The following is a 27,529-nucleotide window of genomic DNA, read 5'->3' on the forward strand; positions in this document are numbered from 1 at the left end:
TGTAATTGACGGAGGCCTACAGTCTAGGTCCAGATGTAATTGACGGAGGCCTACAGTCTAGGTCCAGATGTAATTGACGGAGGCCTACATTCTAGGTCAAGATGTAATTGACGGAGGCCTACATTCTAGGTCGAGATGTAATTGACGGAGGCCTACATTCTAGGTCCAGATGTAATTGACGGAGGCCTACAGTCTAGGTCAAGATGTAATTGACGGAGGCCTACATTCTAGGTCAAGATGTAATTGACCTAGGCCTACATTCTAGGTCAAGATGTAATTGACCTAGGCCTACATTCTAGGTCAAGATGTAATTGACGGAGGCCTACATTCTAGGTCAAGATGTAATTGACGGAGGCCTACATTCTAGGTCAAGATGTAACTGACGGAGGCCTGTACTCTACGTCCACATGTAACTGACGGAGGCCTGTACTCTACGTCCACATGTAACTGACGGAGGCCTGTACTCTACGTCCACATGTAACTGACGGAGGCCTGTACTCTACGTCCACATGTAACTGACGGAGGCCTGTACTCTACGTCCACATGTAACTGACGGAGGCCTACAGTCTAGGTCAAGAGGTAATTGACGGAGGCCTGTAGTCTAGGTCAAGAGGTAATTGACGGAGGCCTGTAGTCTAGGTCAAGATGTAACTGACGGAGGCCTACATTCTAGGTCAAGATGTAATTGACGGAGGCCTACATTCTAGGTCAAGATGTAATTGACGGAGGCCTACATTCTAGGTCAAGATGTAATTGACGGAGGCCTACAGTCTAGGTCAAGATGTAATTGAGGGAGGCCTGCAGCAAAAGATGTAATTGAGGGAGGCCTACAGCCTAAGATGTAATTGAGGGAGGCCTACAGTCTAGGTCGAGATGTAATTGAGGGAGGCCTACAGTCTAGGTCGAGATGTAATTGAGTGAGGCCTACAGTCTAGGTCAAGATGTAATTGAGGCCTACAGTCTAGGTCAAGATGTAATTGAGGCCTACAGTCTAGGTCAAGATGTAATTGAGGGAGGCCTACAGCAAAAGATGTAATTGAGGGAGGCCTACATTCTAGGTCAATATGTAATTGAGGGAGGCCTACAGTCTAGGTCAAGATGTAATTGAGGGAGGCCTACAGCAAAAGATGTAATTGAGGGAGGGCTACAGCCTAAGATGTAATTGAGGGAGGCCTACAGTCTAGGTCGAGATGTAATTGAGGGAGGCCTACAGCCTAAGATGTAATTGAGTGAGGCCTACAGTCTAGGTCAAGATGTAATTGAGGGAGGCCTACAGTCTAGGTCGAGATGTAATTGACGGAGGCCTACAGTCTAGGTCAAGATTTAATTGAGGGAGGCCTACAGTCTAGGCCATAATTTAATTGAGGGAGGCCTACAGTCTAGGTCAAGATGTAATTTAGGGAGGACCATAGTCTAGCTTATGGAGTTTAAAACGGAAGTCACGTGACTGTCGCTTGGTGTACAAAATGGTAGTGATACATATACAAGGGTGGGACAAAATAATACATAAACACCTTATGTAACATTTTTTAATATTTTCATTATGCAGGTCTTCCATTTGCAGCTTCAACAACAATTAGTTGAGGAATTGATTCATACAACATTTGAACACTATATACTACACAAGTATTGCATCATTGACAGCTTGGCGATGCTAATGTACGGCGTCCTCGACACACCGCTTAAAAGTGAGCTGTGGACACTTCAGGCTCTGGGATGATTCTGTACAGTGTAAGAGAACCTTGTACAACAAAACATATGACATATTAGAACATAATGCATTACTAATGGTGGATCATGGGAAGTCATTGAGATTGATCGATCGTCATTCATGTAATCTTCAGATTCTGAGGCAAATCATATGCAAAGAAGAAAGTGCTTAACAGGAAAGACAAACTCGGTGCTGCAACTGCACGTGCTTACAACACAACTTTTAATTAAAGATTCCATCTCTACAGTCTGTGGATTAGCTGAATACACATACAATGCAGGTGGTAACAACTGCTTAATGGCACCATAGGCTATGAATCTGCCAATATCAAGGGCAACTTTTTTAAAAGGTTGAAGCTTGCAATGGCACATTGAACGCGTTCACCAACTTAGAAATACGGGTAGAGAAATTACTTTGTGAATGAAATACCAATTGCAGTTAAAGTACTAATTCACGAAGCAAGAAATAAGGGTTGGAAACAGAGAATCTTTTCATATTGGAACCAACTTTTCAAGTTATGAAAATGATGGTTGATAATGAATTTACTGGCTTCTCCAGGCGAAGGAGATCTGGAAAGACTGTAGCAAGTCTTCTGGTTGATCAGTAAGACACATGTGCAACAGTGAGGTATCTTTATTTTGAAACGTTTCGTCTACACAGTAGGCTTCTTCAGTCGAGTACAGAAGAGTTAGCAGAAGTAGTAGAGATGTGAAGATGTAGTTAAGGGACTGACCACCTTAAAACTACATCTTCAAAGGTGATGGACAGATTACATCTTCACATCTCTCCTACTTCTGCTAATTCTTCTGTACTTGACTGAAGAAGACTACTCTGTAGGCGAAACGTTTCGAAATAAAGATACCTAGCTATTGCACATGTCTTATCAACCTGTCGGCATTGTATGAAATGTTCTGGTGCTTGACCACTAATGTCATCAGTTGCCTTAAGTTTTACAGTGAACAAAGCTTCAAGATTGCCCGAGTTACCGTCAGAAGTTGGTCCTGTGTCTACTAGAGGTTCTCGAAAACAAATATATTTTCTGTGGTTTTGAAATGGTTTTGAAAACCGACAAGTTGAAGAAATGTTTCTTCAGTAAAGATTTCCATAGGTTGCATAGGTGTCTCAATTCTTCAGTCTGTGGACTGTTGAATGTGAGTCAGCAAAGAAGCAATAGAATCGTAAGACGGGTCACTGGTGGTCTTAGTTACGATATTCACATTATCACAGCGTCTTAGTTACGATATTCACATTATCACAGCGTCTTAGTTACGATATTCACATTATCACGGCGTCTTAGTTACGATATTCACATTATCACAGCGTCTTAGTTACGATATTCACATTATCACAGCGTCTTAGTTACGATATTCACATTATCACAGCGTCTTAGTTACGATATTCACATTATCACAGCGTCTTAGTTACGATATTCACATTATCACAGCGTCTTAGTTACGATATTCACATTATCACAGTTAATTACAGTTGACTCACTGTTTCAGAGACAAACTACATTAAAGAATCTGAAATGACACAACAGGAAAAATTTGTTAGGTACAGTGGACACACGTGCAACTAATGCAACATTTTACTCTGGCAACGTTTCGCTCTCACCACAATGAAGCGTTACATTAGTTGTCCCGTTTGTCCTCGGTAATTCTACCAGAATTATCACAGAGGAAATAACCTTAAGAGAAATAAATGACTAACTCTGCATACGTAAAATTATAGACCTGAAGGAGGAAAACAAATCTCACTGAACTTAATAAAACTTAAGTGGATGAATATGTTCACAGTGATTACGGAATTTGAATTATTTCAGTGGTGAGTTGTCTCTACCTCACCAAATTCAGTAAGATTTTTTTAAGCAATCAAATGAGTCGATGCAAAAATCTGCAATAATTCAACGTACTGAAAAGTTTTAACGTAAGTTCCGTTATATTCAAGAGTTCCATATTGAAAAGTTTTAACAAATTCCGATGTATTGAAAAGTTTTAACAAATTCCGATGTATTGAAGAGTTTTAACAAATTCCGATGTATTGAAAAGTTTTAACAAATTCCGATGTATTGAAAAGTTTTAACAAATTCCGATGTATTGAAAAGTTTTAACAAATTCCGATGTATTGAAAAGTTTTAACAAATTCCGATGTATTGAAAAGTTTTAACAAATTCCGATATATTGAAGAGTTCCACATTGAAAAGTTTTAGCAAAAGTTCCAATATATTAAAGAGATCCTCTTCATTGAAAAGTTATAGAACTTTGAAAAGTTTAAGGAGTGCGGTGGTAACACTATGTATTCCAACATTGAAAAGTTCCAGGACATTGACAACCAACATATTAAAAAGTTCTAATACATTGAAGAGCTTCAACACACTGAAAAATTACAAAGTTCCATCATATTGAAAAGTTCCAACACATTAGAATGCTCAAACACAATGAAAAGTTCGAACGCATAGAATTTTTCGGTGTTGGAAATGTTCGATGTGTTAGAACTTTCCCGTGTTGGAACTTTTCATGTGGTGTGCCCACCTTCCCGCCCACCTTCCCGCCCACCTTCCCGTCCACCTTCCCGCCCACCTTTCCGTCCACCTTCCCGCCCACCTTCCCGTCCACCTTCCCGTCCACCTTCCCGCCCACCTTCCCGTCCACCTTCCCGCCCACCTTCCCGCCCACCTTCCCGCCCACCTTCCCGTCCACCTTCCCGCCCACCTTCCCGCCCACCTTCCCGCCCACCTTCCCGCCCACCTTCCCGCCCACCTTCCCGCCCACCTTCCCGCCCACCTTCCCGTCCACCTTCCCGCCCACCTTTCCGTCCACCTTCCCGCCCACCTTCCCGTCCACCTTCCCGCCCACCTTCCCGCCCACCTTCCCGTCCACCTTCCCGCCCACCTTTCCGTCCACCTTCCCGTCCACCTTCCCGCCCACCTTTCCGTCCACCTTCCCGCCCACCTTTCCGCCCACCTTCCCGCCCACCTTTCCGTCCACCTTCCCGCCCACCTTCCCGTCCACCTTCCCGCCCACCTTCCCGGCCACCTTCCCGCCCACCTTTCCGTCCACCTTCCCGCCCACCTTCCCGCCCACCTTCCCGCCCACCTTCCCGTCCACCTTCCTGCCCACCTTCCCGTCCACCTTCCCGTCCACCTTCCCGTCCACCTTCCCGTCCACCTTCCCGACCACCTTCCCGCCCACCTTCCCGACCACCGTCCCGTCCACCGTCCCGCCCACCTTCCCGCCCACCTTCCCGCCCACCTTCCCGCCCACCTTCCCGCCCACCTTACCGCCCCCCTTCCCGTCCACCTTCCCGCCCACCTTCCCTTCCACCTTCCCGCCCACCTTCCCGCCCACCTTCCCGCCCACCTTCCCGTCCACCTTCCCGCCCACCTTCCCGCCCACCTTCCCGCCCACCTTCCCGTCCACCTTCCTGCCCACCTTCCCGTCCACCTTCCCGTCCACCTTCCCGTCCACCTTCCCGTCCACCTTCCCGCCCACCTTCCCGTCCACCTTCCCGTCCACCTTCCCGCCCACCTTCCCGCCCACCTTCCCGTCCACCTTCCCGTCCACCTTCCCGCCCACCTTCCCGTCCACCTTCCCGTCCACCTTCCCGCCCACCTTCCCGTCCACCTTCCCGTCCACCTTCCCGTCCACCTTCCCGTCCACCTTCCCGCCCACCTTTCCGTCCACCTTCCCGTCCACCTTCCCGCCCACCTTCCCGCCCACCTTCCCGTCCACCTTCCCGTCCACCCTCCCGCCCACCTTCCCGTCCACCTTCCCGCCCACCTTCCCCGCCCACTATCCCGTCCACCTTCCCCGCCCACGATCCCGTCCACCTTCCCGTCCACCCTCCCGTCCACCTTCCCGCCCACCTTCCCGTCCACCTTCCCGCCCACCTTCCCGTCCACCTTCCCGCCCACCTTCCCGTCCACCTTCCCGCTCACCTTCCCGCCCACCTTCCCGCCCACCTTCCCGTCCACCTTCCCGCCCACATTCCCGCCCACATTCCCGCCCACCTTCCCGTCCACCTTCCCCGCCCACCTTCCCGCCCACCTTCCCGTCCACCTTCCCCGCCCACCTTCCCGCCCACCTTCCCGTCCACCTTCCCGCCCACCTTCCCGTCCACCTTCCCCGCCCACCTTCCCGCCCACCTTCCCGTCCACCTTCCCGCCCACCTTCCCGTCCACCTTCCCGCCCACCTTCCCGCCCGCCTTCCCGTCAACCTTCCCGCCCGCCTTCCCGTCCACCTTCCCGTCCACCTTCCCTCCCACCTTCCCGTCCACCTTCCCGCCCACCTTCCCGCCCACCTTCCCCGCCCACCTTCCCGCCCACCTTCCCGTCCACCTTCCCGTCCACCTTCCCCGCCCACCTTCCCGCCCACCTTCCCGCCCACCTTTCCGCCCACCTTCCCGCCCACCTTCCCCGCCCACCTTCCCCGCCCACCTTCCCGCCCACCTTCCCGTCCACCTTCCCGTCCACCTTCCCGTCTACCTTCCCACCCACCTTCCCGCCCACTTTCCCGTCCACCTTCCCGCCCACCTTCCCGTCCACCTTCCCGCCCACCTTCCCGCCCACCTTTCCGCTCACCTTTCCGCCCACCTTTCCGCCCACCTTTCCTCCCACCTTCCCGCCCACCTTCCCGTCCACCTTCCCGCCCACCTTCCCGTCCATCTTCCCACCCACCTTCCCGCCCACCTTCCCGCCCACCTTCCCGCCCACCTTCCCGTCCACCTTCCCACCCACCTTCCCGTCCACCTTCCCGTCCACCTTCCCGTCCACCTTACCACTCACCCACCATCACCCACCCTCCCACCTTCCAACCCACCCATCTTCCCACCCTCCCACTCACCCTCCAACTCACCCTCCCACCCACCTTCCAACCCACAATCACCCACCTTCCAACCCATCCTCACCCTCTCACCCACCTTTCAACCCACCCTCATTCACCCTCCCACCCACCTTCCAACTCACTCTCACCCTCCTACCCACCTTTCAACCCACCCTCACTCACCCTTCCACTCACCTTCCAACCCACAATCACCCACCTTCCAAACAACCCTTACTCACCCTCCCACCCACCTTCCAACCCACCCTCACTCACCCTCCCACCCACCTTTCAACCCATCCTCACCCTCCCACCCACCTTCCAACCCACCCTCACTCACCCACCGACCCACCTTCCAACCCATTCTCACTCACCTTCCCACCCACCTTCCAACCCACCCTCACCTTCCAACCCACCCTCACTCACCTTCCCACCCTCACCTTCCAACCCAACCTCACTCAGCTTCCCACCCACCTTCCAACCCAACCTCACTCAGCTTCCCACCCACCTTCCAACCCACCCTCACCTTCCCACCCACCTTCCAACCCACCCTCGCTAAGCTTCCAACCCACCCTCACCTTCCCACCCACCTTCCAACCCATCCTCACTCAGCTTCCCACCCACCTTCCAACCCACCCTCACTCAGCTTCCCACCCACCCTCACTCAGCTTACAACCCACCCTCACTCAGCTTCCCACCCACCCTCACTCAGCTTCCCACCCACCCTCACTCAGCTTCCCACCCACCTTCCAACCAACCCTCACTCAGCTTCCCACCCACCTTCCAACCCACCCTCACTCAGCTTCCCACCCACCCTCACTCAGCTTCCCACCCACCTTCCAACCCACCCTCACTCATCTTCCCACCCACCCTCACTCAGCTTCCCACCCATCCTCACTCAGCTTCCCACCCACCTTCCAACCCACCCTCACTCAGCTTCCCACCCACCTTCCAACCCACCCTCACTCAGCTTCCAACCCATCCTCACCTTCCCACCCACCTTCCAACCCATCCTCACCTTCCCACCCACCTTCCAACCCATCCTCACCTTCCCATCCACCTTCCAACCCATCCTCACCCTCCCACCCACTAATTGCTACACTTATTGGCATCATCTTACAATTATCGTAATAGGTAAAACTAATGTAAACCATTTGTGGACCATGTGTGGACCAGTGGACCATGTGTGGACCAGTGTACCATGTGTGGACCAGTGTACCATGTGTGGACCATGTGTGGACCAGTGAACCATGTGTGGACCAGTGTACCATGTGTGGACCAGTGTACCATGTGTGGACCAGTGTACCATGTGTGGACCAGTGTACCATGTGTGGACCAGTGTACCATGTGTGGACCAGTGTACCATGTGTGGACCAGTGTACCATGTGTGGACCAGTGTACCATGTGTAGACCAGTGTACCATGTGTGGACCAGTGTACCATGTGTGGACCAGTGTACCATGTGTGGACCAGTGTACCATGTATGGACCAGTGTACCATGTGTGGACCAGTGTACCATGTATGGACCAGTGTACCATGTGTGGACCAGTGTACCATGTGTGGACCAGTGTACCATGTGTGGACCAGTGTACCATGTGTGGACCAGTGTACCATGTATGGACCAGTGTACCATGTGTGGACCAGTGTACCATGTGTGGACCAGTGTACCATGTGTGGACCATGTATGGACCAGTGTACCCTATATGAACCATGTGGATTGTGCGTATACCAGTGAACTGTGTGTACCAATGGACCATATGTGCACTAGTGAACCATATGTTAAGAGTGAGAGGCCTTACCGTGGGGGAAAGCTGAGAGAGAGAGAGAGAGAGAGAGAGAGAGAGAGAGAGAGAGAGAGATAGTATGAGGCAGCAGACGAACAAAACAAGTCTTTCAGTATTATCTACTTCAGATCAACTGCATCACCATGGTTACCCCTCCATCTATCCTCCCTCCCTTCACCCTCCCTCCCTTCCTCCCTTCACTCTTCCATTCTCCTTTCACTTTTCCCTTTTCTCTTCTCTCTCTCCTTCAGTGTTTTTCATTCCTACCTTCCCCCGGTTTATTTCTTCTGCCTGTTTACTTACACACACACACACACACACACACACACACACACACCGTGTTGTACGTCAGGCCCATACTGGAGTATGCAGCACAAGTTTGGAACCCACACCTGGTCAAACACGTCAAGAAATTAGAGAAAGTGCAAAGGTTTGCAACAAGACTAGTCCCAGAGCTAAGGGGTATGTCCTATGAAGAAAGGTTAAGGGAAATGGGCCTGACGACACTGGAGGACAGGAGGATCAGGGGAGACATCATAACGACATACAAAATACTGCGTGGAATAGAGAAGGTGGACAGAGACAGGATGTTCCAGAGATACAGAAACAAGGGGTCATAATTGGAAGCTGAAGACCCAGATGAGTCAAAGGGATGTTAGGAAGTATTTCTTCAGTCACAGAGTTGTTAGGAAGTGGAATAGTTTGGGAAGCGATGTAGTGAGGCAGGAACTATACATAGTTTTAAGACGAGGTATGATAAAGCTCATGGAGCTTTATCATACCTCAGGCGGGACAAGGAGCTGAGTCTCGGCACCTGCAACCACAATTGAGTACAATTAGGCGAGTACAGGAGAAGAGTGGTAGAGCACCTAGAAAGGAGTGCTTATCAACGGCAGCCAGCACGGTTTCAGGGATGGGAAAACACAAACCTACTGGAGTTCTATGACAGGGTGACGGCTGTAACACAAGAGAGAGAAGGATGAGTAGATTGCATTTTTTTGGACTGTAAGAAGGCGTTTGACACAGTTCCACACAAGAGATTAGTGCGGAAGCTGGAGGACCAGGCAGGGATAATGAGGAAGGCACTACAATGGATCAGGGAATGCTCATCAGGAAGACAACAGCGAGTCATGGTACGTGGTGAGGTGTCAGAGTGGGTGCCTCTAACTAACGGGGTGCCACAGGGATCAGTCCTAGGACCGGTGCTGTTTCTGGTATTTGTGAACGAACGGTAGGAATAGACTCCGAAGTGTCCCTGTTTGCCGATCACGTGAAGTTGATGAGAAGAATTAAATCGGACGCGGACCAGGCAGAACTACAGAGGGATCTGGACAGGCTGCAGACCTGGTCCAGCAACTGGCTCCTGGAGTTCATCCCCACCAAGAGCAAAGTCATGAAGATTGGGGAATGGCAAAGACCATAGACAGAGTACAGTCTAGGGGGCCAGAGACAACAGACTTCACTCAAGGAAGATCTTGGGGTGAGTATAACACCGAGCACATTTGAGGCGCACATCAACTAAATAACTGCTGCAGCATATGGGCGCCTAGCAAACCTCAGAACAGCATTCCGACATCTAAATATAAGGAGTCATTCAGGACCCTGTACACTGTGTACGTTAGGCCCATATTGGAGTATGCAGCGATAGTTTGTAACCCTCACGTAACCAAGCATGTGAGGAAACTAGAAAAAGTGCAAAGGTTTGCAACAAGACTAGTCCCAGAGCTATGGGGTATGTCCTACGCGGAGAGGTTAAAGGAAATCGACCTGAGGACACTAGAAGACAGGAGAGATAGGGGGGGTATGATAACGACATATAAAATACTGAGAGGTATAGACAAGGTGGACAGAGACATGATGTTCCAGAGATGGGACACAGCAACAAGGGGTCACAGTTGGAAGCTGAAGACTCACATGAATCACAGGGATGTTAGGAAGTATTTCTTCAGCCGCAGAGTTGTCAGGAAGTGGAATAGCCTGGGTTGTGATGAAATGGAGGCAGGATCCGTACATAGCTTTAAGAAGAGGTATGATTGAGGTCAAGGAGCGGGAAGAGTGAGTAGCGGCTAGTTGAAGAGGCGGGGCCAGGAGCTGTGAATCGACCCCCGCAATCACAACTAGGTGAATACACACACGCACGCATGCACACAAACACACACACACGCACGCATACACACACACACAAACACACACACACACACACATGAACACACACACACACAAGCACACACACAAACACACACGCGTGCACGCACTTGCATATACACACACACACACACACACAGCAGCAGCAGAATGCAGAAGGTGGAAGCAACATGCCACAGTAGCAGAAGCCAAGATACAGAGATTAGAAGAGGAGCTGAGACATCTGAAACAGCCTAGAGACAAAGATATTACAGAAGTAGCATCAGCAATGTCTACATCAGACACAGACAATGGGTTTGAAGGGAGCATGGAAGCTAAACTGTATTCAGAGGTCCTGTCAAACCCACATGGGGCCAAAACAAAGACAGGGAGCACACTAGGACAAAATGAGAGGTTGGAAGACATTGAAGGAACTAGGATATGTGCAGGGACCTTACCAGACATCTGTGGGGGCCAGGAACAGGTGAGCAGGAAGGACAAACCAATGAGCATAGGGGCCACAGCTAGGGAAGGGACTGAAGAAAGGAACTAAAACACCTCAGAGGATGCAATGGGAGTCACAATGGGAGGTGGAAAGGGAGAGATCAGTTTTTGTCTATGGGCTAGACGAAGCTAAAGGGGAAACGTATGATGAAAGAAGGTGATAGGCGAGGGAGACATGACCCAGGTGGCAAATTTTCGGAGAATCGGGTGGTTCACAAAGAAAAGGAATCGGCCTCTCAAAGTAATTTTCAAGGCAGAATCAACTCGAACCATGATCCTGCAGGAGAAAGCATGGCTGAGAGGCAAACAGGAGTTCAAGAGTGTGTACCTCGATCGAGACAGAACACAGGCGGAAAGGATGATACTGAAAGAGAGTGCAAAAATGAAAGGAGGAATGGGAGGAAATGAAAAAGGAGAGCAAAATAACCCAGGAACAGGTGGAAGGACAAGCACACCCCCCAGAAACACCTGTAGAAGGACTCCAGCCACGACATCCCCAAGGCAACTGAACAATCCAAACCAACCATCACACACCGATCCCTCTGTTCCCACCCCCCGCACCATGAACCCTACCCCTACAGCAACCCCCTATGGGAGCTCTTCCTCCACCTCCACTGCAACCCCCCCCACAGGCCCCCACCAGGGCTCCTGCTCTCCCAACCCCAGTATTCCCCCAGGACCACAGTTACAGTATTAGAACAGAAGTTGAAGGTTTGGTACACAAATGCAGATGGATTAACGAATAAACATGAGGAATGGCAAGAAAGAATCAATGAGAAGTCCCCGGACATCATAGCAGTTACAGAAACAAAACTCACGGAGACAATAACAGATGCAATCTTCCCACCAGGATACCAGATCATGAGGAAAGATAGAAGGGGCAGAGGGGGAGGAGGGGTTGCTCTGCTCGGAAAAAACTGATGGAAATTCGAGAAAATGGGAGGCATAGACGAGACAGGAGAAAGGGACTACATAGTAGGTACACTTCAGTCTGGGGAGCACAAGGTGGTCATTGCAGTGATGTATAATCCACCACAGAACTGCAGGAGGCCAAGAGAGGAATATGAAGAGAGCAACAGAGCAATGGTGAACACACTTGCTGAGGTGGCAAGAAGAGCTCACTCCAGCAGAGCAAAGTTGCTGGTTATGGGGGATTTCAACCACAGGGAGATTGACTGGGAAAACCTGGAGCCACATGGGGGTCCCGAAACATGGAGAGCCAAGATGTTGGATGTGGTGCTGGAAAACCTCATGCACCAACATGTTAAGGACACTACCAGAGTGAGAGGGGAGGATGAACCAGCAAGATTGGACCTTGTGTTCAGACATTGAGGACATCACATGTGAGAGTCCCCTAGGAGCTAGTGACCACGTGGTTCTGTGCTTTGAATGCATAGTAGAGTTGCAAGTGGAGAGAGTAACAGGAGTTGAATGGGAAAAGCCTGACTATAAAAGAGGGGACTACATAGGGTTGAGGAACTTCCTGCAGGAGGTTCTTTGGGACAGAGAACTGGCAGGAAAGCCAGTAAATGAAATGATGGAATATGTAACAACAAAATGCAAGGAGGCAGTGGAAACGTTTATTCCCAAGGGCAACAGAAACAATGCGAAGACCAGAACGAGCCCCTGGTTTACCCAACGGTGTAAGGAGGCAAAAACCAAGTGCAATAGAGAATGGAAAAAGTACAGAAGGCAGAGAACACACGAAAATAAGGAGATCAGTCGCAGAGCCAGGAACGAGTACGCACAGGTAAGGAGGGAGGCCCAGCGACAGTATGAAAATAACATAGCATCGAAAATCAAGACTAACCCGAAACTGTTGTATAGCCACATCAGGAGGAAGACAACAGTCAAAGACCAGGTGATCAGATTAAGGACAGAAGGTGGAGAACTCCCAAGAAATGATCAGGAGGTATGTGAGGAGATGAACAGGAGATTTAAAGAAGTTTTTACAGTAGAGACAGGAAGGGCTGTGGGAAGACAGCACAGAAGGGAACATCAAGAGGGAATATATCAACAAGTGTTGGATGACATACGAACAACTGAGGAGGAGGTGAAGAAGCTCTTAAGTGACCTTGACACCTCAAAGGCGATGGGACCGGACATCTCCCAATGGGTCCTTAGAGAAGGAGCAGAGATGCTGTGCGTGCCTCTAACCACAATCTTCAACACATCCCTTGAAACTGGGCAACTACCTGAGAAATGGAAGACAGCTAATGTAGTCCCCATATTTAAGAAAGGAAACAGAAACGAGGCACTAAACTACAGACCTGTGTCTCTGACATGTATTGTGTGCAAAGTCATGGAGAAGATTATCAGGAGGAGAGTGGCCGAACACCTGAAAAGGAACAAGATTATAAATGAAAACCAGCATGGGTTCATGGAAGGCAAATCTTGTATCACAAACCTCCTGGAGTTTTATGACAAGGTAACAGAAGTAAGACACGAGAGAGAGGGGTGGGTAGATTGCGTTTTCCTAGACTGCAGGAAGGCCTTTGACACAGTTCCCCACAAAAGATTAGTGCAGAAGCTGGAGGATCAGGCGCACGTAAAAGGGAGGGCACTGCAATGGATAAGGGAATACCTGACAGGGAGGCAGCAACGAGTCATGGTACGTGAAGAGGTATCACAGTGGGCGCCTGTTACGAGCGGGGTCCCACACGGGTCAGTTCTAGGACCAGTGCTATTTTTGATATATGTGAACGACATGATGGAAGGAATAGACTCTGAAGTGTCCCTGTTTGCAGATGACGTGAAGTTGATGAGAAGAATTAAATCGGATGAGGATGAGGCAGGACTGCAAAGAGACCTGGACAGGCTGGACATGTGGTCCAGTAACTGGCTTCTCGAATTCAATCCAGCCAAATGCAAAGTCATGAAGATTGGGGAGGGGCAAAGAAGACTGCAGACAGAGTATAGGCTAGGTGGACAAAGACTACAGACCTCACTCAGGGAGAAAGACCTTGGGGTGACCATAACACCGAGCACATCACCGGAGGCACACATCAACCAAATAACCGCTGCAGCATACGGGCGCCTGGCAAACCTGAGAATAGCGTTCCGATACCTTAATAAGGCATCGTTCAAGACACTGTACACTGTGTATGTTAGGCCCATACTGGAGTATGCAGCACCAGTCTGGAACCCACACCTGGTCAAGCACGTCAAGAAGTTAGAGAAAGTACAAAGGTTTGCAACAAGGCTAGTCCCAGAGCTCAAGGGAATGTCGTACGAGGAAAGGTTAAGGGAAATCGGACTGACGACACTGGAGGACAGTAGGGTCAGGGGAGACATGATAACGACATACAAGATACTGCGGGAAATAGACAAGGTGGACAGAAATAGGATGTTCCAGAGAGGGGACACAGGGACAAGGGGTCACAACTGGAAGCTGAAGACTCAGACGAGTCACAGGGACGTTAGGAAGTATTTCTTCAGTCATAGAGTTACCAGCAAGTGGAATAGCCTAGCAAGTGAAGTAGTGGAGGCAGGAACCATACATAGTTGTAAGAAGAGGTATGACAAAGCTCAGGAAGCAGAGAGAGAGAGAGAGAGGACCCAGTAGCGATCAGTGAAGAGGCGGGGCCAGGAGCTGAGTCTCGACCCCTGCAACCACAATTAGGTGAGTACCATTAGGTGAGTACACACATACACACACACACACACACACACACACACACGAACACATACACACACATACACACACATACACACACATAACTGCTGCAGCATATGGGCGCCTAGCAAACCTCAGAACAGCATTCCGATATCTTAATAAGGAATCATTCAGGACCCTGTACACCGTGTACGTTAGGCCCATATTGGAGTATGCGGCACCAGTTTGGAACCCACACCTAGCCAAGCACGTAAAGAAACTAGAGAAAGTGCAAAGGTTTGCAACAAGACTAGTCCCAGAGCTAAGAGGTATGTCCTACGAGGAGAGGTTAAGGGAAATCAACCTGACGACACTGGAGGACAGGAGAGATAGGGGGGACATGATAACGACATACAAAATACTGAGAGGAATTGACAAGGTGGACAAAGACAGGATGTTCCAGAGATTGGACACAGTAACAAGGGGACACAGTTGGAAGCTGAAGACACAGATTAATCACAGGGATGTTAGGAAGTATTTCTTCAGCCACAGAGTAGTCAGTAAGTGGAATAGTTTGGGAAGTGATGTAGTGGAGGCAGGATCCATACATAGCTTTAAGCAGAGGTATGATCAAGCTCACGGCTCAGGGAGAGTGACCTAGTAGCGATCAGTGAAGAGGCGGGGCCAGGAGCTCGGACTCGACCCCCGCAACCTCAACTAGGTGAGTACAACTAGGTGAGTACATACACACACACACACACACACACACACATACATACACATACACACAGGCTGCAGACCTGGTCCAGCAATTGGCTCCTGGAGTTCAATCCCACCAAGTGCAAAGTCATGAAGATTGGGGAAGGGCAAAGAAGACCGCAGACGGAGTACAGTCTAGGGGGCCAGAGACTACAAACCTCACTCAAGGAAAAAGATCTTGGGGTGAGTATAACACCAGGCACATCTCCTGAAGCGCACATCAACCAAATAACTGCTGCAGCATATGGGCGCCTAGCAAACCTCAGAACAGCATTCCGACATCTTAATAAGGAATCATTCAGGACCCTGTACACCGTGTACGTTAGGCCCATATTGGAGTATGCGGCACCAGTTTGGAACCCACACCTAGCCAAGCATGTAAAGAAACTAGAGAAAGTGCAAAGGTTTGCAACAAGACTAGTCCCAGAGCTAAGAGGTATGTGGAGGATGCGGCACCAGTTTGGAACCCACACCTAGCCAAGCATGTAAAGAAACTAGAGAAAGTGCAAAGGTTTGCAACAAGACTAGTCCCAGAGCTAAGAGGTATGCCCTACGAGGAGAGGTTAAGGGAAATCAACCTGACGACACTGGAGGACAGGAGAGATAGGGGGGACATGATAACGACATACAAAATACTGAGAGGAATTGACAAGGTGAACAAAGACAGGATGTTCCAGAGATTGGACACAGAAACAAGGGGACACAGTTGGAAGCTGAAGACACAGATGAATCACAGGGATGTTAGGAAGTATTTCTTCAGCCACAGAGAAGTCAGTAAGTGGAATAGTTTGGGAAGCGATGTAGTGGAGGCAGGATCCATACATAGCTTTAAGCAGAGGTATGATAAAGCTCACGGCTCAGGGAGAGTGACCTAGTAGCGATCAGTGAAGAGGCGGGGCCAGGAGCTCGGACTCGACCCCCGCAACCTCAACTAGGTGAGTACACACACACACAATATTTTTCTTCCTGGTTCTTTGCGTCGCCTATTTGTAGTTGCTGGGGGTCGAGTCTTGACTCCTGGCTCTCCCTCTCAAACCGGACGCTATTTCACTGTCCTCGTTTACTTGGAGTGTTCCAAAGGGCCGATCCTAAACCAGGTCTTCCGGTGGATGGCCTGATCAACCAGGCTGTAGGTGCTGGCCGCGCTTAATACAACATATGCAACGCAGCCCGGCTGATCAAGGACTGGCTTCAGGAACTTGTCCAGTTCTTTCTTGAAGACAGCCAGGGGACTGTTGGTATTTCCCCTTTGGTATGAAGGATGGGTTTTGAATAGTTCTGGTCTCCTTACATTTTTGTTCCATGGAGTACAAATCAAGGAACTTCAAGTATTCTCAGTAATTTAGGTACTTGATTGAACGTGTACGAGCAGTGAAGGTTCTCTGTACATTCTCCAGGTCTGTAATTTAACCTGCCTTGAACTGAGTTGTTAGAGTACAACAGTACTCCAGCCTAGAAAGTACAAGTAACTTGAGGAGTATCATCATTGTCTTGGCATCTCTTGTTTTGAAGGTTCTAGTTATCCACCCTATCATTTTGCTTGTGGTTGTGATAGTGAGACTGTTGTGAACCTTGAAGGTGAGATCTGACATGATCACTCCCAGGTTTCTCACATTAGTCTTACGTTTTATTGAGTGATTCAAGTTTGTTTTATATTCTCTTCCAGTCTTTATTTCCTCAGTCTTTCCATAATGTAGTAACTGAAACTTGTCCTCATTGATCATCATATTGTTGTCAGTGACCCACTGCAAGACTTTGTTTACATCAGCTTGGTGGTTTACTGTGTCCTCAGTGTTGTCAGTGACCCACTGCAAGACTTTGTTTACACCACCTTGGTGGTTTACTGTGTCCTCAGTGTTGTCAGTGACCCACTGCAAGACTTTGTTTACACCACCTTGGTGGTTTACTGTGTCCTCAGTGTTGTCAGTGTCCCACTGCAAGACTTTGTTTACATCAGCTTGGTGGTTTACTGTGTCCTCAGTGTTGTCAGTGACCCACTGCAAGACTGTTTACATCAGCTTGGTGGTTTACTGTGTCCTCAGTGTTGTCAGTGACCCACTGCAAGACTGTTTACATCACCTTGGTGGTTTACTGTGTCCTCAGTGTTGTCAGTGACCCACTGCAAGACTTTGTTTACACCACCTTGGTGGTTTACTGTGTCCTCAGTGTTGTCAGTGTCCCACTGCAAGACTTTGTTTACATCAGCTTGGTGGTTTACTGTGTCCTCAGTGTTGTCAGTGACCCACTGCAAGACTTTGTTTACACCACCTTGGTGGTTTACTGTGTCCTCAGTGTTGTCAGTGTCCCACTGCAAGACTTTGTTTACATCAGCTTGGTGGTTTACTGTGTCCTCAGTGTTGTCAGTGACCCACTGCAAGACTGTTTACATCAGCTTGGTGGTTTACTGTGTCCTCAGTGTTGTCAGTGACCCACTGCAAGACTTTGTTTACATCAGCTTGGTGGTTTACTGTGTCCTCAGTGTTGTCAGTGACCCACTGCAAGACTTTGTTTACATCAGCTTGGTGGTTTACTGTGTCCTCAGTGTTGTCAGTGTCCCACTGCAAGACTTTGTTTACACCACCTTGGTGGTTTACTGTGTCCTCAGTGTTGTCAGTGTCCCACTGCAAGACTTTGTTTACATCAGCTTGGTGGTTTACTGTGTCCTCAGTGTTGTCAGTGACCCACTGCAAGACTGTTTACATCAGCTTGGTGGTTTACTGTGTCCTCAGTGTTGTCAGTGTCCCACTGCAAGACTTTGTTTACATCACCTTGGTGGTTTACTGTGTCCTCAGTGTTGTCAGTGACCCACTGCAAGACTGTTTACATCACCTTGGTGGTTTACTGTGTCCTCAGTGTTGTCAGTGACCCACTGCTAGACTTTGTTTACATCAGCTTGGTGGTTTACTGTGTCCTCAGTGTTGTCAGTGACCCACTGCAAGACTGTTTACATCAGCTTGGTGGTTTACTGTGTCCTCAGTGTTGTCAGTGACCCACTGCAAGACTTTGTTTACATCACCTTGGTGGTTTACTGTGTCCTCAGTGTTGTCAGTGACCCACTGCAAGACTTTGTTTACATCACCTTGGTGGTTTACTGTGTCCTCAGTGTTGTCAGTGGCCCACTGCAAGACTTTGTTTACATCAGCTTGGAGGTTTACTGTGTCCTCAGTGTTGTCAGTGACCCACTGCAAGACTGTTTACATCAGCTTGGTGGTTTACTGTGTCCTCAGTGTTGTCAGTGACCCACTGCAAGACTTTGTTTACATCAGCTTGGTGGTTTACTGTGTCCTCAGTGTTGTCAGTGACCCACTGCAAGACTTTGTTTACATCAGCTTGGTGGTTTACTGTGTCCTCAGTGTTGTCAGTGTCCCACTGCAAGACTTTGTTTACACCACCTTGGTGGTTTACTGTGTCCTCAGTGTTGTCAGTGTCCCACTGCAAGACTTTGTTTACATCAGCTTGGTGGTTTACTGTGTCCTCAGTGTTGTCAGTGACCCACTGCAAGACTGTTTACATCAGCTTGGTGGTTTACTGTGTCCTCAGTGTTGTCAGTGTCCCACTGCAAGACTTTGTTTACATCACCTTGGTGGTTTACTGTGTCCTCAGTGTTGTCAGTGACCCACTGCAAGACTGTTTACATCACCTTGGTGGTTTACTGTGTCCTCAGTGTTGTCAGTGACCCACTGCAAGACTGTTTACATCAGCTTGGTGGTTTACTGTGTCCTCAGTGTTGTCAGTGACCCACTGCAAGACTTTGTTTACATCAGCTTGGTGGTTTACTGTGTCCTCAGTGTTGTCAGTGACCCACTGCAAGACTGTTTACATCAGCTTGGTGGTTTACTGTGTCCTCAGTGTTGTCAGTGACCCACTGCAAGACTTTGTTTACATCACCTTGGTGGTTTACTGTGTCCTCAGTGTTGTCAGTGACCCACTGCAAGACTTTGTTTACATCACCTTGGTGGTTTACTGTGTCCTCAGTGTTGTCAGTGGCCCACTGCAAGACTTTGTTTACATCAGCTTGGAGGTTTACTGTGTCCTCAGTGTTGTCAGTGACCCACTGCAAGACTGTTTACATCAGCTTGGAGGTTTACTGTGTCCTCAGTGTTGTCAGTGACCCACTGCAAGACTTTGTTTACATCAGCTTGGAGGTTTACTGTGTCCTCAGTGGTTGACACTCATACAGAGTCTAGTATCCTCAGCAAAGCATCATACAGTGCTATGATTTATGTCTCAGTTTATGTGGGATATGAGAATGAGGAAGAGAACAGTGACCAGTACTGTGTCTTGTGGAATAGAACTTCTCACTATGGCAGCTTCTGATTTCACTTTGGCTATTACTGTGTGTTCTTTTTGTGCAAAGTTAATTATCCATCTGACTACTTTTTCAGTTAGTCTTCTTGCACACATTTTGTGAGCTATTACCCCACGATCGCAATTGTCAAAGTCTTTTGCAAAGTCTGTGTACACTACATCTGCATTTTGTCTTTTAGTGCATCCAAGACCATGTCATAGTGGTCCAGTAGTTGTGAGAAGCAGGAGCTACCATCCATGACCATGTTATAGTGGTCCAATAGTTGTGAGAGACAGGGGCGACCTGTTCTAAACCTATGCTGCCCTGGGTTGTGCAGTTGCTGTAAATTCGTGTGTTCAGCATTCCTGTTTGTTAAAGCTGTCTCAAAGATTTTGATAATGTGGGAGGTTAGGTCGGTTGATCTGATATTCTTTTGCGTGGATGGTATGTGTACCTCTGATGAGATGATATACCTTTGATGAGTTCCAGAGTCTTTCTACTCCTGGAACCCTGCCATGGGCCAGGCTCGTGGGGTAACACCTCTCTTGACTCCATGGAATATTCAAGGCTCTTAAGAGTGGTTTCTAGACTGGTTTCTAGTTGTTCTTGACATAGAGAGTTCCACGAGTCAGTGCCTGGGGCAGTGTGTTTGATAAAGGATCCTCGCGCTAGACTCTCATACCGGGAGCTGCGTACCAGGATCCTTATACCAGGATCCTCCTGCCAGATCCTCATACGAGTATCCTTACACTATGATCCTTGCACCAGGATCCTCATTGTGAATATAAGGTCAAAGGTATTTTCCAGTCTGGTTTGTGAGCGACGTCAACTGAACTCTCTCTCTCTCTCAGAAATAGAAAAATATGGACTATTTCTGACATCAGGCACTCAGGCCCTCTGAAAGCACTGAGTGCAGCGATGTTGAAGGCTCCTCCAGTGAATGAAGCAACGTTGAAGGTTATCCTTCAGTGAATGAAGCAACGTTGAAGGTTATCCTTCAGTGAATGAAGCCACATTGAAGGCTCCTCCAGTGAATGAAGCCACATTGAAGGCTCCTCCAGTGACTGAAGCCACATTGAAGGCTCCTCCAGTGACTGAAGCCACATTGAAGGCTCCTCCAGTGACTGAAGCCACATTGAAGGCTCCTTCAGTGACTGAAGTGACTGACAATTCCTGTCTGGTGCAATCTATAGCGATTATTTTCGTCTCGCAATTGTTTGTGTTGAAGTTGTCATTGTGTGTGTATGTTGCAGTGGTTGTATACTTGTATACTTGTGTATATTTACACAAGAAACTGTTTCATGGCTGTTGTAATCATGGGTTAAAAAGTGATCCCAATTTTCGTATTTATACGTGGATGCCGTGCTCATACATGAATGTATGATGTATGCTGTGATATTCGTGGATGAATGTTGTATGTTTTGATGTGGATGAATGCTTCAAGAGCTGTTATTTACCTGTGTTGCGTGAACTGCATTATTTGTAAGTGGAGGCCCCACCCTTTAATGGGAAGGCTCCTTGATACTGAAGAGCTCTTGATCGAAGGTAATAGAGCTAACTCCATCCTCTTTCCTCGGATCAAACATCATTACCCACCTGTACAACCCCTAAGGGTTCAGGGCTCCCAGTAAATATAACTTGTGTTTCTGGAACCGCTCCGGGCAGTGATAGCGGCCATATTGAATCACTTAGCTGGGAGGAAATGCTCCATCATTATTTGTAAAAATCGCATTTAGCACATTTATTGGCGCGTATCCAATGCACAGATGTTCATATATACATTTTTTTCGTTTCAGGGCTTGCCGCAGACGCCCAAGAGCGGAGCCAAGTCGTGTCCCTACAACGGCGTGGAACATTCGGCTCGACCCCCGGAATGGGTCACCGCGCCAGATGATGACAATGTAAGCATAAACAATAAAATATAAATTCAGCGCTAAACCCACTTGGGGGGGGGGTCGTAGAGCAGTCCCTTAGTGGTCTTTGTGGGTGACGGTCCAGGACCCAAAGAAGATTGGTTTAAATTTTTTACTCTGAATTGTAGATTTGGTATTATAGCTGTGGTATTGTAACTTTAGTATTGTAGCTAGGGTATTGTAGCTGTGGTATTGTAACTTTAGTATTGTAGCTGCAGTATTGTAGCTAGGGTATTGTAGCTGTGGTATTGTAGCTTTAGTATTGTAGCTGTAGTATTGTAGCTAGGGTATTGTAGCTGTGGTATTGTAGCTTTAGTATTGTAGCTGTAGTATTGTAGCTAGGGTATTGTAGCTGTGGTATTGTAGCTTTAGTATTGTAGCTGTAGTATTGTAGCTAGGGTATTGTAGCTGTGGTATTATAGCTTTAGTATTGTAGCTGTAGTATTGTAGCTAGGGTATTGTAGCTGTGGTATTATAGCTTTAGTATTGTAGCTGTAGTATTGTAGCTAGGGTATTGTAGCTAGGGTATTGTAGCTGTGGTATTATAGCTTTAGTATTGTAGCTGTAGTATTGTAGCTAGGGTATTGTAGCTGTGGTATTATAGCTTTAGTATTGTAGCTGTAGTATTGTAGCTAGGGTATTGTAGCTGTGGTATTATAGCTTTAGTATTGTAGCTGTAGTATTGTAGCTAGGGTATTGTAGCTAGGGTATTGTAGCTGTGGTATTATAGCTTTAGTATTGTAGCTGTAGTATTGTAGCTAGGGTATTGTAGCTGTGGTATTATAGATTTAGTATTGTAGCTAGGGCATTGTAGCTGTGATATAGCTTTATTGTAGCTGTGGTATTGTAGCTGTGGTATTGTAGCTGTAGTATTGTAGCTGTAGTATTGTAGCTGTAGTATTGTAGCTGTAGTATTGTAGCTGTAGTATTATAGCTTTAGTATTGTAGCTGTAGTATTGTAGCTAGTGTATTGTAGCTGTGGTATTTTAGCTGTGGTATTATAGCTTAGTATTGTTACGGTATTGTAGCTTTAATATTGTAGGTGTAGTATTGTAACTTTTGTATTGTTACTTTATTATAGCTGTGTTATTGTAGTTACTGTATTGTAATTATGTTATTGTAGCTGTGGTATTGTAGTTATGGTATTGTAGCTGTGGTATTGTAGTTATGGTATTGTAGCTATAGTATTGTAGCCAGGGTATTAGCCAGGATATTCTTGCTATGGTACTGTAGCCACGGTATTGTACCCATGGTATTGTAGCTCGGATTTTGTAATTATGGTATTGTAGAGGGTATTGTAGCTAGGGTATCGAAGACAAGGTCATTTTAGAGGGAATTGTAGTAATTGTATTGTAGCCAGGATATTGTTGCCTGGGTATTGTATAGGGTATTTTATCCTGGTATTGTAGTCAGGTTATTGAAGCTAGGGTACTGTAGCCGGGGTATTGTAGCCGGGGTATTGTAGCCAGGGTATTGTTGCTAGGGTATTGTAGGTAAGGTATTGTAGCCACGGTACTGTAGCCTGGGTATTGTAGAGGGTATTGAAGCCAGGATATTGTAGTTGATAGGTATCTGTCTATACACTGAAAGGTGTATATCTTTGTATATATGTGCACTGTGAGGTGTATATATACACTGAGGTATATATATATATATAGTGTATGGTGTAGGAGGTAGGTTACTGAAAGCAGTGAAGAGTTTTTACGAGGATAGTGAGGCTCAAGTTAGAGTATGTAGGAAAGAGGGAAATTTTTTCCCAGTAAAAGTAGGCCTTAGACAAGGATGTGTGATGTCACCGTGGTTGTTTAATATATTTATAGATGGGGTTGTAAGAGAAGTAAATGCGAGGGTCTTGGCAAGAGGCGTGGAGTTAAAAGATAAAGAATCACACACAAAGTGGGAGTTGTCACAGCTGCTCTTTGCCGATGACACTGTGCTCTTGGGAGATTCTGAAGAGAAGTTGCAGAGATTGGTGGATGAATTTGGTAGGGTGTGCAAAAGAAGAAAATTAAAGGTGAATACAGGAAAGAGTAAGGTTATGAGGATAACAAAAAGATTAGGTGATGAAAGATTGAATATCAGATTGGAGGGAGAGAGTATGGAGGAGGTGAACGTATTCAGATATTTGGGAGTGGACGTGTCAGCGGATGGGTCTATGAAAGATGAGGTGAATCATAGAATTGATGAGGGAAAAAGAGTGAGTGGTGCACTTAGGAGTCTGTGGAGACAAAGAACTTTGTCCTTGGAGGCAAAGAGGGGAATGTATGAGAGTATAGTTTTACCAACGCTCTTATATGGGTGTGAAGCGTGGGTGATGAATGTTGCAGCGAGGAGAAGGCTGGAGGCAGTGGAGATGTCATGTCTGAGGGCAATGTGTGGTGTGAATATAATGCAGAGAATTCGTAGTTTGGAAGTTAGGAGGAGGTGCGGGATTACCAAAACTGTTGTCCAGAGGGCTGAGGAAGGGTTGTTGAGGTGGTTCGGACATGTAGAGAGAATGGAGCGAAACAGAATGACTTCAAGAGTGTATCAGTCTGTAGTGGAAGGAAGGCGGGGTAGGGGTCGGCCTAGGAAGGGTTGGAGGGAGGGGGTAAAGGAGGTTTTGTGTGCGAGGGGCTTGGACTTCCAGCAGGCATGCGTGAGCGTGTTTGATAGGAGTGAATGGAGACAAATGGTTTTTAATACTTGACGTGCTGTTGGAGTGTGAGCAAAGTAACATTTATGAAGGGATTCAGGGAAACCGGCAGGCCGGACTTGAGTCCTGGAGATGGGAAGTACAGTGCCTGCACTCTGAAGGAGGGGTGTTAATGTTGCAGTTTAAAAACTGTAGTGTAAAGCACCCTTCTGGCAAGACAGTGATGGAGTGAATGATGGTGAAAGTTTTTCTTTTTCGGGCCACCCTGCCTTGGTGGGAATCGGCCGGTGTGATAATAAATAAAAAAAAAAATATATATATATATATATATATATATATATATATATATATATATATATATATATATATATAGAATTGATGAGGGAAAAAAGGTGAGTGCTGCGTTGAGGTATATGTGGAGTCAAAAAACGTTATCTATGGAGGCAAAGAAGGGAATGTATGAAAGTATAGTAGTACCAACACTCTTATATGGGTGTGAAGCTTGGGTGGTAAATGCAGCAGCGAGGAGACGGTTGGAGGCAGTGGAGATGTCCTGTTTAAGGGCAATGTGTGGTGTAAATATTATGCAGAAAATTCGGAGTGTGGAAATTAGGAGAAGGTGTGGAGTTAATAAAAGTATTAGTCAGAGGGCTGAAGAGGGGTTGTTGAGGTGGTTTGGTCATTTAGAGAGAATGGATCAAAGTAGAATGACATGGAAAGCATATAAATCTATAGGGGAAGGAAGGCGGGGTAGGGGTCGTCCTCGAAAGGGGTTGGAGAGAGGGGGTAAAGGAGGTTTTGTGGGCAAGGGGCTTGGACTTCCAGCAAGCGTGCATGAGCGTGTTAGATAGGAGTGAATGGAGACGAATGGTACTTGGGACCTGACTATCTGTTGGAGTGTGAGCAGGGTAATATTTAGAGAAGGGATTCAGGGAAACCGGTTATTTTCATATAGTCGGACTTGAGTCCTGGAAATGGGAAGTACAATGTTGCCTGCACTTTAAAGGAGGGGTTTGGGATATTGGCAGTTTGGAGGGATATGTTGTGTATCTTTATATGTGTATGCTTCTAAACTGTTGTGTTCTGAGCACCTCTGCAAAAACAGTGATAATGTGCGAGTGTGGTGAAAGTGTTGAATGATGAAAGTATTTTCTTTTTGGGGATTTTCTTTCTTTTTTGGGTCACCCTGCCTCGGTGGGAGACGGCCGACTTGTTGAAAAAAAAATTATATATATATATATAATTATATATATATATATATATTATATATATATATAAACACACACAAAATACAGGTTTGTGTCTCTCTAGGTGTATGTTTATTGAGAGATATACACCTCTAAGTGTATATACACTGCCAGATATACACTACAGTTCCATAATCCTTAACGGTTTAGCGCTTCCCACGAATAATATATTAATAATAACATTGTTAATATTCTGTTACTGTTGTTAATACTATCACCACTACCACTATTACTACCACCACCACTGATACCAGTATCACTATTACTATTATTACTGCTATTAATCTTACTGCTATTAGTACTATCTACTAGCACCATGTTGGTGCCCCACTGTCGTTAGTTACTATCTGTTCTAGACTGTACTACTCCTGCTCCTATTACTACTACCACCACCACTACTACTACTACTACTAGCAGCCTTTTGGTACCCCCACAGCCTCTGGTATACGAGGTTGGGTACTGATATTACTACCTATTATCTGCTGTCTACCACTACTAATAGTCTCATAGTCTCTGGTATACGAAAACGGGGTACTAATATTGCTATTAATACTACCTATTGTCTTCTACCACTACTGCTACTAGCACCACCTTGGTACCCCCACAGTCTCTGGTATACGAGGATTGGGTACTGGTATTACTACCTGTTATCTACCAGTACTAATAGCATTTATCTTGGTATCCACACAGTCTGGTATACGAAGATGGGGTACTAATATTACTTCTATTAATGCTACCTATTATCTACTTTCTACCACTACTGCTACTAGCACCATCTTGGTACCCCCACAGTCTCTGGTATACGAGGATGGGGTACTGGTATCTGGCTCGTTGAAGGCTCTGGTTCAACACGCAGTACCCACGGCTGTCTATTACCCGGACACTGCCTACCTCTTCGCCTTCCTGCTGTCGTCAAGACTCTTCATCAAGCCCTACGAGCTTCTACAGCGAGTGTGTGATGTAGGATTTACTCAACAAGGCCTTCAAGGCAACGACCTGTCTACTGTCAACAAGGTGAGTTGTATGAACGACCTCTGCTGTCAACAGGGTGAGTTGTATGAACGACCTCTACTGTCAACAGGGTGAGTTGTATGAACGACCTCTACTGTCAACAGGGTAAGTTGTATGAACGACCTCTGCTGTCAACAGGGTGAGTTGTATGAACGACCTCTATCAACAAGGTAACTTATGTGAACGACCTCTATCAACGAGATTAGTTATGAACGACCTCTCTTCTATTGGGGTCAGATTATCCGTTAATGGGTTCTGATTCCCCGATATTAGGCCTTTTATATAAGGGGACTTATTTCTAATAAGGTCGTTAATAAGGTAAGTGAGAACACTATCTTAAAATTAAGATAATTATAATTAGAAGGAGATTGATGTGTGTGTACTCACGTAATTGTAATTGCAGGGGTCAATTCACAGCTGGCCCCGTGTGTGTGTGTGTGTTCATAAAATAGGAAGATATTAAGATATAAGATGGGAAGTATTAAGATGGATAGTAAGATAGTGTGTGTGTGTGTGTTTACAAAGATGATCATGCTTGGATTTTGTGCGTGTACACGAGTGCGTGCGTGTACACGAGCTTTGATGTTCTCTGAACGCAAATGTGTTTACTTAGTGTTCTACAGGTGTTCTCTGCTGAACCTTTTGAACGTTCAACACTTATGTTGTACCTTTGTGTTGTACCCTTGTGTGGTACTGTTTTATAAGTTTATTGGTCATGTCTTGGTAGCGGGGAGTAAATGATACGTCTTCGGAGGCTTCTTACTTTATTTGCAAAGTCTTGGTGGGTACACAGGCTTGTGTGTTTGTGCCCATGGCCCGGGAGGGCCATGCCCGCGAGGGAGAGAGGGAGTAGGACTGTTGTTTAGTCTAGGCCGCTGAGAGAGTGAGAGCGAGTGGGACCAGCGTCCCACTGACCTGGGCAGGCCTAGAGAGGGCAGCAGCTGAGTGCCGCGAAATATGAACTAAGGTGGCAGACAGCATAGGCTGTCTGTGCAGACAGTACAGGCTGTCTACATTTGCTCGGCCACCTACCTGTACAGGTAGTAAAAAAAAAAAACTCGGTCTCTCGTAGGAACAGGGCACAGAACACAGAATATAAAACATATATATACATATGGACATGGAAAAAAAAACTTCCTAC

The 27,529-nt window shown here is 47.1% G+C and overlaps 1 protein-coding gene across 1 annotated transcript in view; it reads left to right on the forward strand.

The window, feature by feature from the left end:
- LOC128691762 (ras-GEF domain-containing family member 1B-like) overlaps nt 1–27,529 on the forward strand; it is a 169,981-nt gene that overhangs the window by 106,616 nt on the left and 35,836 nt on the right. Inside the window, exons 2-3 of the mRNA XM_070101052.1 lie at nt 21,379–21,483; nt 26,170–26,391. Coding sequence (XP_069957153.1) covers nt 21,379–21,483; nt 26,170–26,391 — 327 coding nt within the window. The remainder of the gene's footprint in view (nt 1–21,378; nt 21,484–26,169; nt 26,392–27,529) is intronic.

The sequence above is a fragment of the Cherax quadricarinatus genome, chromosome 75 (genome assembly GCF_038502225.1).
Source record: "Cherax quadricarinatus isolate ZL_2023a chromosome 75, ASM3850222v1, whole genome shotgun sequence".
Taxonomy (NCBI): domain Eukaryota; kingdom Metazoa; phylum Arthropoda; class Malacostraca; order Decapoda; family Parastacidae; genus Cherax; species Cherax quadricarinatus.